General features: G+C 40.3%; 2 protein-coding genes across 2 annotated transcripts; both read right to left on the minus strand.

The window, feature by feature from the left end:
* Positions 1–7588: 7588 nt before the first annotated feature.
* LOC147617769 (18.1 kDa class I heat shock protein-like) lies at positions 7589–8357 on the minus strand (the record flags this gene model as incomplete). The annotated part of the gene is made up of 2 exons (XM_086775501.1): positions 7589–8004; positions 8123–8357. Coding segments are annotated over 2 exons (510 nt in total), but the record flags the coding sequence as incomplete, so codon positions are not given.
* A 4663-nt stretch (positions 8358–13020) lies between these two features.
* On the minus strand, positions 13021–13890 carry LOC147617770 (18.1 kDa class I heat shock protein-like). Its single transcript, XM_086775577.1, has 2 exons — positions 13547–13890; positions 13021–13429 (listed from the first exon to the last, which is right to left on the minus strand). Exons 1-2 carry the CDS (start codon positions 13758–13760, stop codon positions 13155–13157), a joined length of 489 nt encoding a protein of 162 aa, XP_086631703.1. The 5' UTR covers positions 13761–13890; the 3' UTR covers positions 13021–13154.
* Positions 13891–14898: the final 1008 nt, after the last annotated feature.

Here is a 14898-nt window from a genome sequence, read left to right on the forward strand (position 1 = left end):
GGTGTTAAGAGGCCATGGAAAATCTGGGCCTTCCCCATACTATCGTACCCAGACATGCTTCGATGGGGACCAAACTTTTCAAGCATGTGGGGGGGGCCTACCCCCCCCACATGCTTGTTGCAAAGTTTGGTGATGTGGGGGCCTACCCCCACATGCTTGTTGCAAAGTTTGGTGATGTGGGGACCAAACTTTTCAAGCATGTGGGGGCCTACCCCCACATGCTGGCAAAGTTTGGTCATGATCGGAGCATGTTCGGGTTAGTAATTAGCACCTAGTGCTTGCAAAGTTTGGTGATTTTCAACAAACAATATGGTGATGGTGATTTTCAATAAACGATATGATAGCCAAAGTGTTAAAAAATAAAAAAACCATGAACAACATAATGAAATGATCCTCAATAATGAGAAAACTCATAGTGATATAAATATCAACTAAGTACATTAGAATGTGAGCTAGCATAGCCACTCTGGGTTTTAGCCACTAACTCAAAAGATCAAGGTATTTTGAAAATGAGCTACCCCAGCTATTCTGAGATAAGTCACTCCCAAAAAATCTAAATACAATGTAAGTGAGTTAACCCAGCTAGTCTAAGTTTAGTCACTACTATCAAGATAGAGATCTAGTCAGCAGCACCATCTCTAGCTCTCAACTTCTCTAGAATGCTCTCATGGTCATCTACTCGAAGCCGAAAACAAGGACGAGAACTGTGTTTTTGGCTTTGTACCTCGATCAAGAATGAGCCTGGTAGCAACCACTAGATGAGAGAACTGAAATGCCTCTAGCTCCCACTTCCACTACTGGAACTCAAGACTTCCCGATGAAGTCGAATCTGCTGGTAGAACCGGCCTACCACAATCATGCTATGGGCGTCAAAAGAAAACCCATGATCATCCACTTTATCCTGGTCAAGGATGCACTTTGGCTTAGTGCAACTCATCAGATAGTAGTCTACTCCCTCGCTATTTCCCTCACCAAGCAATAATAGCAAATACATCACCCTCTTGTAGTAAATCTGTCAGGTCATCATAACTGACCATGAACGCAGGACGTGTGTGTTCATCGGACAACACTGGATGTGAAGGATTCTTGGGAGAGAGGAATTTCTATATCCATGCATCTGCCCATCCTCTCGAGGCACAATGTGACCAATCGCCATCCATACATGCTCCACAGAAGCATGCAAACCGTTGTGTGTAAATCGTGGGGACCGCCATGCACGTGCTCCTGATGGAATGTAAGCCCAAGGTGCCAGGTACTGTGTCACAATCATGGGAGGCTCTACGGTCAATCATGCTACCATCCACATGCCAAAAAAATCTCTTGACAATCCGAGCATCACGTTTGGGATACGATGATGCTTCACTCCCACACAAATGTTGGGAGCACCACTCGACTACGTGGCCCGCATCTCTGAACTGCTCAGCATCGTGCCGCCGCCGTAGCTCATGACTCCTCAAGGCACGTTTCACACACGCACCCGCACCATAATGCTCTCCCTTCCTGTGACCAGTCTCAAAGAATGACCAAATCACTGGGATACTAGACTGCACATGCCACCTATAAATCCATGAAACAAAGTCTTAGTTATTGTTTTCTTTAAGATGTTCTAGTGAATTTAGTTTAATTGCGAATATAAGAGAACCATAAGTCTGGGATACTAGACTGCACATGCCACCTATAAATCACTGAAACAAAGTCTTAGTTATTGTTTTCTTTAAGATGTTCTAGTGAATTTAGTTTAATTGCGAATATAAGAGAACCATAAGTACTACCCGTAGAGCCAATAGAATTGTCGACGACTTGAACTGTGCGCCATAACCATCCGACCAAACCCATCGTTGGCCACGTATGATCCCACAATCTCGTAAAAAAATGTCATGGAGACGAAAACACTGTTGCACAAAATGTGCATCATGTGAACGATCATCATCCACTGAAATGTGGACCATAATAGCAACCTGGTGAGGTAAGCAATAGAGACGATTTGGACAAGAAAAATTAATTAAGTAATATAGCGCAAACAAAAAAAAAATATAAAATATAACCATTACCTGCTTTGAGAAATAATACTCAGATTGTATCTCTTGAAAAGGTGTGAAGGTGTAGTTCTCTACAAAATCAATCATAGAGATGACCACACCAATAGGAAACTCTACCAGGCATGCTCGGAACTGACGATCCTCCTTGGCACAATGACTGTGCCGTATATAGGGATAGATCTGCTCGCTAAATGTGGCTATGAAGTGACAACGTGGTGTATGTTTGTCCACGAGCTGCAACTTCCTGGACTGTCCACCACTCTGGAGCTGGTGTGTCACATACTCATAACGTTGCCATGGCACTATCTCTTGGTCACTTGCATCAAGATCTACCATCTGTAGATGTGCAAGTGAACCACATGATGTGCAATTTCTCTCCACACAAGGGATCCTATGGAACTGGGCATCCTCCGTGCGTGCACACAAGAGAGTGGATGAAATCACGAGAACTACGAGGCAACTCTCTATGTCCACTAAGAGAACGGAACACATCATAAAAAAGTTTGAACTCAACATGGTAGCGACAACATGTGTCGCTGACGTGAGTACCTCACAAACCAAGGCTTACACCCCTCAAATGACCTTTGCCCAATTTTAAGCTCTAGATACAATGCCACAAACTGAGAATACAACTCTGTTTGGGTCATTTCAAGAAAGCAAGCACCGTGCTCAATTAACACTCCTCTTGTCACTCTCTTACGCAAAGCTTTCTTGAAAATCGTGAGGCACGACAATTCTCCTCCCAAAAACTTTCTATCAAGGCTCTAGTGGTTTCATCTAGTAGGCGATCATGCCTAGCTACACGACGACTACTCGCCCACAAAGCACCAACCTCATTGGCATCTAAACTTTGTCATCTAATAGACCCAACTCTAAGTGCATGTGGTGCTATGGAAAGGATGCAAGATGTGGCACTCACCTTACCCTTCATTTGGGAGCTACTTATGGCTGTCACAATTGCCCGTCGAGCAGCCAAAGCGTCCGCAGAGTTCCTCTTCTTGTTAACTATATAGGAATGACGAACACTTTGTAGCACCGCCATGCTAGCTCTCCTCTCTCTTCGTCCAATGTTGGAAAGCGCCCTGTAGTTGGCCATGTTGGGCAGATCGATCAAAGCATCAAGCACGCATGCCTATGATGAAGGCGTGAGGTCTTTGAAATAGGAATGGAAGATTGCATGGGCACGATGATGTGCCGCTGACTTTGATAGTTCTTTCCTATCCACACGATGGGCGCCCACCAAAGGAGGGGGTGGGTTCATGTTGTGGAAGAGAAGGGGGCTCAGGAAGGGCGGGTTCATGTGGATTATCTAAACTAAGGGGTAGTGGGGGGAAAAAGGGCGGAGGGAGAGGAAGTGGAAGAGGAGGAGCAAGGCTTGGATCATTGCCAAGGGAAGGTGCTGGTCGTTGACGTGCTCTCTACTCTCTCTTTCTCTCAAGAGCTACCCTTTTCCTCTCCTCCTCTTGAACTTGGTGGACGGGGGGGAGTCTAGTCCTATCACGTTTCTGACTCCTACGACTTTGAGAACCCATTCTCAAGGAGAGTCAAAATTACGAAGGCTCAATGACGGGATATTACTAGAGATAAGTGTGGGATAGTACTAGAGATGTGTGATTATATAGGAAAAATAGGTTATCCACTTCAAATCTCATTGGATTTCCTATCTAAGATTGATTGGAATATTCATAATTGAAATACGATAAGAACTCCTCTTTTAAACTAAAATTTATTTATGTATACATAACATAATTATAATCATAATTACAAGTATAATTATAATTACATCTCTTGATTATTCTTAAATATCCATTCCTCATTTCCAAAAAATTTAGCATAATCATCTTCAACCTAAAATAAATTATTTTGATTTTATAAATCATAAACAAGCTTAAATAAATTAATCAAGTATAAAAACACTAATTAAGCATAAAGATTAGAAATAAACCATTTAAACATTATGAATCATTAGAAAACTTGATTTCAAGAAAAAACCATTTAATTGAAAGCCTCCCAAGCATTAGAGGGGTTGGGAAGGAGATAACCATTGAGAAGATAAAAAAACCATTGGATTAAGGCTAATCTTTGATTCTTTAAAGAAAGAAGTGAAGCCCACAAAGAAAGCTTTGGCCACCAAGTTGGGGAGGGTAATCTCCAAGAGAGGATGGAGAATTGTGAAACTCCAAAGCTTCCAAAAGTAGAGGCAAAATAGAGGGATAATAGAATTAACCTAAAATGAAGATAATACTGGCATGTAATTACACTAAAATGAAGATAATACTGGCATGTAATTACTCAAAGATGAAAATACAAAGGAATGAGAGTCTATTTATAGGTAAGGAAGGCTTCAGTTTGACCTATTTTGGATAATTTGTGGACCAGTTTGGCTCACTTTTTGATCCAGTTTGCGGAGGGAGGAGAGATATAAATATCTCATTTTTTGAATTAAAAATACAAGGCAATGATGAAAAAAAGGCGCCTCCTTCATGAGCCCTTTCCTTCCTTACTGAGGTGTCAAAAATTGATTTATTTTACTAATAAACCTTAATTTTTAAGTAATAGACCAGTACTTGGTCAACTCTTCATCTTATGTGAGAATTTACTCATTTTTGGGGTATTTTATTTTATTCTTTGTATTTTTGTTATCCCAACACTTGGATTAATCCTATTGGCCCTTTAGAACCTTATTTGGCCCTTAATCGAAAGTTTCTGAAAATGTGGACCCTTAGGCTAAGATCTCCAATACATATATTCAGTTACTTTCTAATACACATTAGAAAATTATTTTTTGAACTTCTGTTTCAGGGAAATTCATCTTAGATTTTAGGAGAAATTTTGCATCCAAAAATATCTCAAATTTGTATTATCTCTCTTTATAACATTTTCTCTCTCTAGGCCAAAACAAGGGAAAACAATGTTTTCTTGTACTCTGAATTGGGGGATGATTACAGAAACTAAAGGGAAGGTACTTACACCTTTATATCTCCAAAGCTCGAGGGAGGAACCTTACAGGAAGCATCCAAGAAGCTAGCCAACATTCATTCATAATTAATTCTCCACCATAACAAACCTAAAATAAAAAATTTCATTTTCCTATAATGGGATCACAATGGTGTGGACTAGTAATCCAATTAATATCATAGCTTGCGGCCTATCCTAACACATAGTTTGTAAATACATCCTTCAATTATCTATACCCCTCCTTCAATTTCCATTATCACTTGAACAAAGGCGGAAAGTGAAGGCTAGAGATTGGCCTCTATCTTTTGTCAACTTTTATGCCAATACTAGAAAACACATAACAATTAACTTGTTTGTGAAAGGAGTGTTTTTACAAGGTTGTAAATTTTTTTTCCCCATTTCCAAGCTCTTAAAGTTTTTAGAATCACCTTGGAATTGATAAAGATGAATTGTGTTGTCACTCCAACTGTTGGCATCCCACATTTAGAAGCTCAAAGGGAAAGCTTGAATGAAAGGAGGAAATTAGATCCACACTTCAACATGACCATCTTTGTCGAGAGAACCATCTTTCTAATGAATTCAAATCCTAATTTATGCCATTTTGCTTGATTTATCTTATAGTATTTGTATAAAAATAAGAAGATATGCAACTCTGACTTGCATGAGATAGAAACGTTAATCACACTCACTTTTTCTTTGTAGGATGATGAAATGCTATAGGGAATGGCTTTTTTTTTCTTTTGCTTCACTTTTATACAGTAAACAACTAGATTTTCCTCCCCATGCTAGATACCCACCACAACAACATGCTAAAGTTCTTCTTTTATTATTTTATTGATATATCTTCTTTTATTCTTTCATGGATAGAGTAGCCCTCGCCTTTGAGGAGTCTTATGACAAGATGGTCACCTATAGCTTTTGCATAATAAGTGAAGGGGTTTCTTTTGGTGCATACAATTGGTTTATACACAAGCTTCCTTTAAAGGTCAGTCGAATGGTGCATACAATTGGTTTAAATACAAGCTTCCTTTAAAGGGTATTCCAATGGGGTTTAGGTAAAATGGAGAGTTAAACCTTAGGATGTTCATCATACCTATTCATATCCCTTATTAAGTATACGAATCATTCTTATAATCCTTGATCACAACGATACAATGTTCAAGCATCACAAATGACTGATGAGAATGTCCTAAGACCTCTCAAGAAATAATTAATAGCTACCACATAGGTAAGAATATGCCAAGGAATCCCAAACAACCACCTTTAGCCACCAACAATGCCAAATGAGACTAGTACTAAAGGATACTATCAGCTCAAAGGAATACATGCACCACAAAGCTTAGATTGCCAAAGAAACGCACCTGTTAAGAGAAGATCAACAAATCTTATACTTGTGTTAATAGAGAGGAAGAACCTTTGATGCACCTTGTGTTATAGACAATGAAATATTGAGAGTTATTTTAACAAATGACTAAAACACCACCTCTCCATCAAAGATATCTACTTCCAAATCATTATTATACGCATGGGAGTTACATCCAGGGGATAGCTATCACAATTTGGAGATGATGATAACTCAAATTTTCGTGGCACGGCTAAGAGGCAAGTACAAAAATAACCTATAGAGTACCATCTCATCCATATACAAGCTTTGTGTACACTTAAAGTGTACTAATTAGTACGCGACAAATAAAAGAGTCATCATATTGTGCTACACAAAACTAAACTAAGACAAATGTGTATGGTGGTATACAAAACTAAACTAAGACAAATGTGTACTAAAGGGAAACATGTTGACTCGCAGGTGGTATATCCTTGGGCTTACATTTTTTGTGGTTGCTATACCAAGAGATACATTGTGCAAATAAAAAGAGAGGGAGGAGTCACAACAAGGAGAATCATGTGTATACTACCATGAAGACCAAGGGGATTCATGTGTACCATGCCTACACAATTGGGTACCCAAGGAAACTTTTGAGCTTTCAGGATATAATACATATCTACTACCACATAGGTAAGAAGATGCAAAAAAAAAAAGCCCAAACAAAACAACCTCTAGCGAAGATGGACTGCTGACACTCGTACCAAACAATGGTATGAGGTCATTAAGGAGTGTACATTGAATGGATTGGCAAGGAAAAACACCCACTAAGAGAAGATCAACTACGCTCACTTTGGGAACAATCCAAGTGCACCTTCTAAGTTTTGCTATGACATAAGAAGAGTTACTTAAATTTGACGTCGTCTACATCAAAGATAGATCGCTACTTCCAAGATCATCATCATATTATTGATGGAAGTTAGATCCATTGCATATTTATGACAACTTTGGAGATAGCGACGACGACAACTCCTCAAAATTTTGTGGCATGGCTAAGAGGCAAGTATAATAGCTTTTAATGTACCACTTCATCCATATAGCCGATCCTCTCACTATCTCTCTCTCCTCATTCATATATGCTAAACATCAACAAAACAAATGATCATACATGTCCGTGATGTTGAACAAGCTAAGCTAGATAGACATTATCGACAAAGGCTTCCAATCCTTTAAAAAGAGAAGTTGTCATACATTCCGTTTTTTTTAAAAAAAAAACTTTTACAAGAACACCCAAAACTGGTCCCTCTACTACACATCCCCTGTAATATAAACACACATGACGACCATCACTCGACCACATACATAGCCATACACAGAGAGAGAGAGAGAGAGAGTCTTTGAACGATTTCTCTCAGCCCGAGATCTGGACACTTCTGACGGCAGACTTGGGCTCCGGCGGGGGCACTTTGGGGACGGTGACGGTGAGCACGCCGTTCTCCATGGCCGCCTTCACCTCCTCCACCTTGGCGTTGTCGTGGAGGCGGAACCGTCGAAGGAAGCTGCCCTGCGCCCGCTCTACGCGGTGCCACCTGTCCGAGGAGGCCGTCTCCTCCTTCTTGCGCTCGTCGCTGATCTGCAGCACGCGCCCGTCTTCCACCTGCACCTTCACGTCCTCCTTGGCCAGACCTGCAGAGCACACACACGGGGGCACACTACTTTGCTCATGCGAATATTCGAGCAGTCAATTCCGATAAAAGCGACGGAGGAGGAAGGGGGAAAGGGGCGGGGGGGGCGATATCCTTACCAGGCAGGTTGGCCTTGAAGATGTGGGAATCCGAGGTCTCCTTCCAGTCCACCTGCGTATTAGCCACCGCAGCCACGTCCCGGGCGAAGCTGGGGTGCTCCGGGAAGCTGGCGCGCAGAGAGGAAGAGAAAGACGGGAAGGCGAGCGAATCGAAGAGCAGGGAGTCGAAGGGATCTTCGCCTGATCTGCTGCGGCCGAACAAAGAGGGGGCCTCTACTGTACTGTAGGCAGCAGAGAGAGAGAGAGAGAGAGAGAGAGAGAGAGAGAGAGAGAGAGAGAGAGAGAGAGAGAGAGAGAGAGAGAGAGAGAGAGAAAGTTTTCGAAAATGTGGACCCTTAGGCTAAGATCTCCAATACATATATTCAGTTAATTTCTAATACACATTAGAAAAAAAAATTTTGAACTTTTGTTTCAGGGAAATTCATCTTAGATTTTAGGAGAAATTTTGTATCCAAAAATATCTCAAATTTGTATTATCTCTCTCTATAACATTTTCTCTCTCTAGGCCAAAACAAGGGAAAACAATGTTTTCTTGTACTCTGAATTGGGGGATGATTACAGAAACTAAAGGGAAGGTACTTACACCTTTATATCTTTAAAGCTCGAGGGAGGAACCTTACAGGAAGCATCCAAGAAGCTAGCCAACATTCATTCATGATCAATTCTCCACCATAACAAACCTAAAATAAAAAAATTCATTTTCCTATAATGGGATCACAATGGTGTGGACTAGTAATCCAATTAATATCGTAGCTTGCGGGCTATCCTAACACATAGTTTAGAAATACATCCTTCAATTATCTATACCCCTCCTTCAATTTCCATTATCACTTGAACAAAGGCGAAAAGTGAAGGCTAGAGATTGCCCTCTATCTTTCGTCAACTTTTATGCCAATACGAGAAAACACATAACAATTCACTTGTTTGTGAAAGGAGTGTTTTTACAAGGTTGTAAATTTTTTTTTCCCATTTCCAAGCTCTTAAAGTTTTTAGAATCAGCTTGGAATTGATAAAGATGAATTGTGTTGTCACTCCAACTGTTGGCATCCCACATTTAGAAGCTCAAAGGGAAAGCTTGAATGAAAGGAGGAAACTAGATCCACACTTCAACATGACCATCTTTGTCGAGAGAACCATCTTTCTAATGAATTCAAATCCTAATTTATGCCATTTTGCGTGATTTATCTTATAGTATTTGTATAAAAATAAGAAGATATGCAACTTTGACTTGCATGAGATAGAAACGTTAATCAAACTCACTTTTTCTTTGTAGGATGATGAAATGCTATAGTGAATGGCTTTTTTTTAATTTTGCTTCACTTTTATATAGTAAACAACTAGATTTTCCTCCCCATGATGGATACCCACCACAACAACATGCTAAAGTTCTTCTTTTATTATTTTATTGATATATCTTCTTTTATTCTTTCATGGATAGAGTAGCACTCGCCTTTGAGGAGTCTTATGACAAGATGGTCACCTATAGCTTTTGCATAATAAGGGGGTTTCTTTTGGTGCATACAATTGGTTTAACACAAGCTTCCTTTAAAGGGCAGTCGAATGGTGCATACAATTGGTTTAAACACAAGCTTCCTTTAAAGGGTAGTCGAATGGGGTTTAGGTAAAATGGAGTGTTAAACCTTAGAATGTTCATCATACCTATTCATATCACGAATCATTATTATAATCCTTGATCACAAATGACTGATGAGAATGTCCTAAGACCTCTCAAGAAATAATTAATAGCTACCACATAGGTAAGAAAATGCCAAGGAATCCCAAACAACCACCTTTAGCCACCAACAATGCCTAATGAAACTAATACTAAATGATACTATCAGCTCAAAGGAATACATGCACCACAAAGCTTAGATTGCCAAAGAAACACACCTGTTAAGAGAAGATCAACAAATCTTATACTTGTGTTAATAGAGAGGAAGAACCTTTGATGCACCTTGTGTTATAGACAATGAAATATTGAGAGTTATTTCAACAAATGACTAAAACACCACCTCTCCATCAAAGATATCTACTTCCAAATCATTATTATACGCATGGGATTTACATCCAAGGGATAGCTATCACAACTTGGAGATGATGATAACTCAAATTTTCGTGGCACGGCTAAGAGGCAAGTACAAAAATAACCTATAAAGTACCATCTCATCCATATACAAGCCTTGTGTACACTTAAAATGTACTAATTAGTACGCGACAAATAAAAGAGCCATCATATTGTGCTACACAAAACTAAACTAAGACAAATGTGTATGGTGGTATACAAAACTAAACTAAGAAAAATGTGTACTAAAGGGAAACATGTTGACTCGCAGGTGGTATATCCTTGGGCTTACATTTTTTGTGGTTGCTATACCAAGAGATACATTGTGCAAATAAAAAGAGAGGGAGGAGTCACAACAAGGAGAATCATGTGTATACTACCATGAAGACCAAGGAGATCCATGTGTACCATGCCTACACAATTGGGTACCCAAGGAAACTTTGAGCTTTCAGGAAATAATAAATATCTACTACCACATAGGTAAGAAGATGCAAAAAAAAAGCCCAAACAAAACAACCTCTAGCGAAGATGGACTACTGAGACTCGTACTACCAAACAATGGTATGAGGTTATTAAGGAGTGTACATTGAATGGATTGGCAAGGAAAAGCACCCACTAAGAGAAGATCAACCATGCTCACTTTGGGAACAATCCAAGTGCACCTTCTAGGTTTTGCTATGACATAAGAAGAGTTACTTAAATTTGACGTCGTCTACATCAAAGATAGATCGCTACTTCCAAGATCACCATCATATTATTGATGGAAGTTAGATCCATTGCATATTCATGACAACTTTGGAGAGAACCATCTTTCTAATGAATTCAAATCCTAATTTATGCCATTTTGCTTGATTTATCTTATAGTATTTGTATAAAAATAAGAAGATATGCAACTCTGACTTGCATGAGATAGAAACGTTAATCACACTCACTTTTTCTTTGTAGGATGATGAAATGCTATAGGGAATGGCTTTTCTTTTCTTTTGCTTCACTTTTATACAGTAAACAACTAGATTTTCCTCCCCATGCTGGATACCCACCACAACAACATGCTAAAGTTCTTCTTTTATTATTTTATTGATATATCTTCTTTTATTCTTTCATGGATAGAGTAGCCCTCGCCTTTGAGGAGTCTTATGACAAGATGGTCACCTATAGCTTTTGCACAATAAGTGAAGGGTTTTCTTTTGGTGCATACAATTAGTTTATACACAAGCTTCCTTTAAAGGGCAGTCGAATGGTGCATACAATTGGTTTAAATACAAGCTTCCTTTAAAGGGTAGTCCAATGGGGTTTAGGTAAAATGGAGTGTTGAACCTTAGGATGTTCATCATACCTATTCATATCCCTTATTAAGTATACGAATCATTATTATAATCCTTGATCACAACGATACAATGTTCGAGCATCACAAATGACTGATGAGAATGTCCTAAGAGCTCTCAAGAAATAATTAATAGCTACCACATAGGTAAGAAAATGCCAAGGAATCCCAAACAACCACCTTTAGCCACCAACAATGCCTAATGAGACTAGTACTAAATGATACTTTCAGCTCAAAGGAATACATGCACCACAAAGCTTAGATTGCCAAAGAAATGCACATGTTAAGAGAAGATCAACAAATCTTATACTTGTGTTAATAGAGAGGAAGAACCTTTGATGCACCTTGTGTTTTAGACAATGAAATATTGAGAGTTATTTCAACAAATGACTAAAACACCACCTCTCCATCAAAGATATCTACTTCCAAATCATGATTATACGCATGGGAGTTAGATCCAGGGGATAGCTATCACAACTTGGAGATGATGATAACTCAAATTTTCGTGGCACGGCTAAGAGGCAAGTACAAAAATAACCTATAGAGTACCATCTCATCCATATACAAGCCTTGTGTACACTTAAAATGTACTAATTAGTACGCGACAAATAAAAGAGCCATCATATTGTGCTACACAAAACTAAACTAAGACAAATGTGTATGGTGGTATACAAAACTAAACTAAGAAAAATGTGTACTAAAGGGAAACATGTTGACTCGCAGGTGGTATATCCTTGGGCTTACATTTTTTGTGGTTGCTATACCAAGAGATACATTGTGCAAATAAAAAGAGAGGGAGGAGTCACAACAAGGAGAATCATGTGTATACTACCATGAAGACCAAGGAGATCCATGTGTACCATGCCTACACAATTGGGTACCCAAGGAAACTTTGAGCTTTCAGGAAATAATACATATCTACTACCACATAGGTAAGAAGATGCAAAAAAAAAAAGCCCAAACAAAACAACCTCTAGCGAAGATGGACTGCTAAGACTCGTACCAAACAATGGTATGAGGTCATTAAGGAGTGTACATTGAATGGATTGGCAAGGAAAAACACCCACTAAGAGAAGATCAACTACGCTCACTTTGGGAACAATCCAAGTGCACCTTCTAGGTTTTGCTATGACATAAGAAGAGTTACTTAAATTTGACGTCGTCTACATCAAAGATAGATCGCTACTTCCAAGATCAGCATCATATTATTGATGGAAGTTAGATCCATTACATATTTATGACAACTTTGGAGATAGCGACGACGACAACTCCTCAAAATTTTGTGGCATGGCTAAGAGGCAAGTATAATAGCTTTTAATGTACCACTTCATCCATATAGCCGATCCTCTCACTATCTCTCTCTCCTCATTCATATATGCTAAACATCAACAAAACAAATGATCATACATGTCCGTGATGTTGAACAAGCTAAGCTAGATAGACATTATCGACAAAGGCTTCCAATCCTTTAAAAAGAGAAGTTGTCATACATTCCTTTTTTTTTAAAAAAAAAACTTTTACAAGAACACCCAAAACTGGTCCCTCTACTACACATCCCCTGTAATATAAACACACATGACGACCATCACTCGACCACATACATAGCCAGAGAGAGAGAGAGAGAGAGAGTCTTTGAACGATTTCTCTCAGCCCGAGATCTGGACACTTCTGACGGCAGACTTGGGCTCCGGCGGGGGCACTTTGGGGACGGTGACGGTGAGCACGCCGTTCTCCATGGCCGCCTTCACCTCCTCCACCTTGGCGTTGTCGGGGAGGCGGAACCGTCGAAGGAAGCTGCCCTGCGCCCGCTCTACGCGGTGCCACCTGTCCGAGGAGGCCGTCTCCTCCTTCTTGCGCTCGCCGCTGATCTGCAGCACGCGCCCGTCTTCCACCTGCACCTTCACGTCCTCCTTGGCCAGACCTGCAGAGCACACACACGGGGGCACACTACTTTGCTCATGCGAATATTCGAGCAGTCAATTCCGATAAAAGCGACGGAGGAGGAAGGGGGAAAGGGGCGGGGGGGCGATATCCTTACCAGGCAGGTTGGCCTTGAAGATGTGGGAATCCGAGGTCTCCTTCCAGTCCACCTGCGTATTAGCCACCGCAGCCACGTCCCGGGCGAAGCTGGGGTGCTCCGGGAAGCTGGCGCGCAGAGAGGAAGAGAAAGACGGGAAGGCGAGCGAATCGAAGAGCAGGGAGTCGAAGGGATCTTCGCCTGATCTGCTGCGGCCGAACAAAGAGAGGGCCATTTCTTCCTTCTACTGTACTGTACTGCTGTACTGCTAACTGCTGTGAGGGCAGAGGAAGGCAGCAGAGAGAGAGAGAGAGAGAGAGAGAGAGTATATATATTATGTAGCCGCTGTGAGGGCGCGCGAATTGAGATGCGATGAGATGAGGAGAGTCGCTCTGTGGAGGTTTATTATAAACGTAGTAGTAGCGGAGGAGGGCCTTCTTGGAGCTACTACCTGCTTCCCGAACATTCCTTTCCGAGGGTTCTAGAAGCCTCTACGTCCTACCTCTAATTTTCGCAAGGGTTCCTCCTAAGTGCTCCAAAAAAGCTGGGGTTTAGTGTAAATCCAACTTCAGATTTTTGAAAATTACATTTTGAAATTTGAGTTGAAGGTAGGCGAATTTTTAAGGGTTGTGGTAGTAAAACCTTTTAATTTTCAGAATTTTCTCTTGCCCCAACTTGATGAGTGAGCAGGTCACTTTTATTCTCATTTTTTCTTGTCAAGATTATGGTCTCAAATGAGTATATAATCATTAGGAACTCAATGGAGTCTTTTTGGGCCCTTTAATTTGCCATGAGGTTATGGAAACGTTTAACTTTTTGACAAATAGGAGCCCGCCATGTAAGCAAAAACCAATGGTTTGTAAGAGAGGTGTAAGAGTGGTCAAAGGGTGCACTTTTTTCCCCAAAAAGGGGAGGGGGCAATTTTACAATTTTCGGACCTCCATAACTTCTACATACAAGCTCCGATTTGAGCGGAGATTACAGATCCGTGATCTACGCATCAAGAGCTTTCCATAGATATGTTACATGATATGGTTTTATCCGCTAGATTTTAAATTCCATTTTCCCCCCAAAATTCAAATTCGAATAAAGTAGCCGTTTTGAAGCTTCTAATTAGAAAACGTTTCTTCTTAAGAGAAAAGGTTTGACTCCCTTAAACTGCCAAATAAAAGGGCCCAAGAAGACTCCATTGAGTTCCTAATGATTACATCCATAAATATTATTAAAAAACGTACAGTGTTGTGTCATCTTGGGCTTGGCAAGGTAAACAACCCCTTGAGATGTACTTGAGGTTTGATATAAGTTTGGCCCCACGTATGCCAACACAATCCTCCAGGGCTTTGGTTAGCATGCATCATAAATGTAAAAAAGAG

Source organism: Cibotium barometz, chromosome 36 (genome assembly GCF_041138505.1).
Source record: "Cibotium barometz isolate CiBa-2024 chromosome 36, ASM4113850v1, whole genome shotgun sequence".
In the NCBI taxonomy this organism is placed as follows: domain Eukaryota; kingdom Viridiplantae; phylum Streptophyta; class Polypodiopsida; order Cyatheales; family Cibotiaceae; genus Cibotium; species Cibotium barometz.

Excerpts from the sequence above, each read along its gene's own strand:
- LOC147617770 (XM_086775577.1), bottom strand. The coding sequence starts at position 13,760 with ATGGCCCTCTCTTTGTTCGGCCGCAGCAGATCAGGCGAAGATCCCTTC. Across the intron at positions 13,430-13,546 it reads CTTCAAGGCCAACCTGCCTG|GTCTGGCCAAGGAGGACGTG; the intron begins GTAAGGATATCG and ends TGTGCTCTGCAG.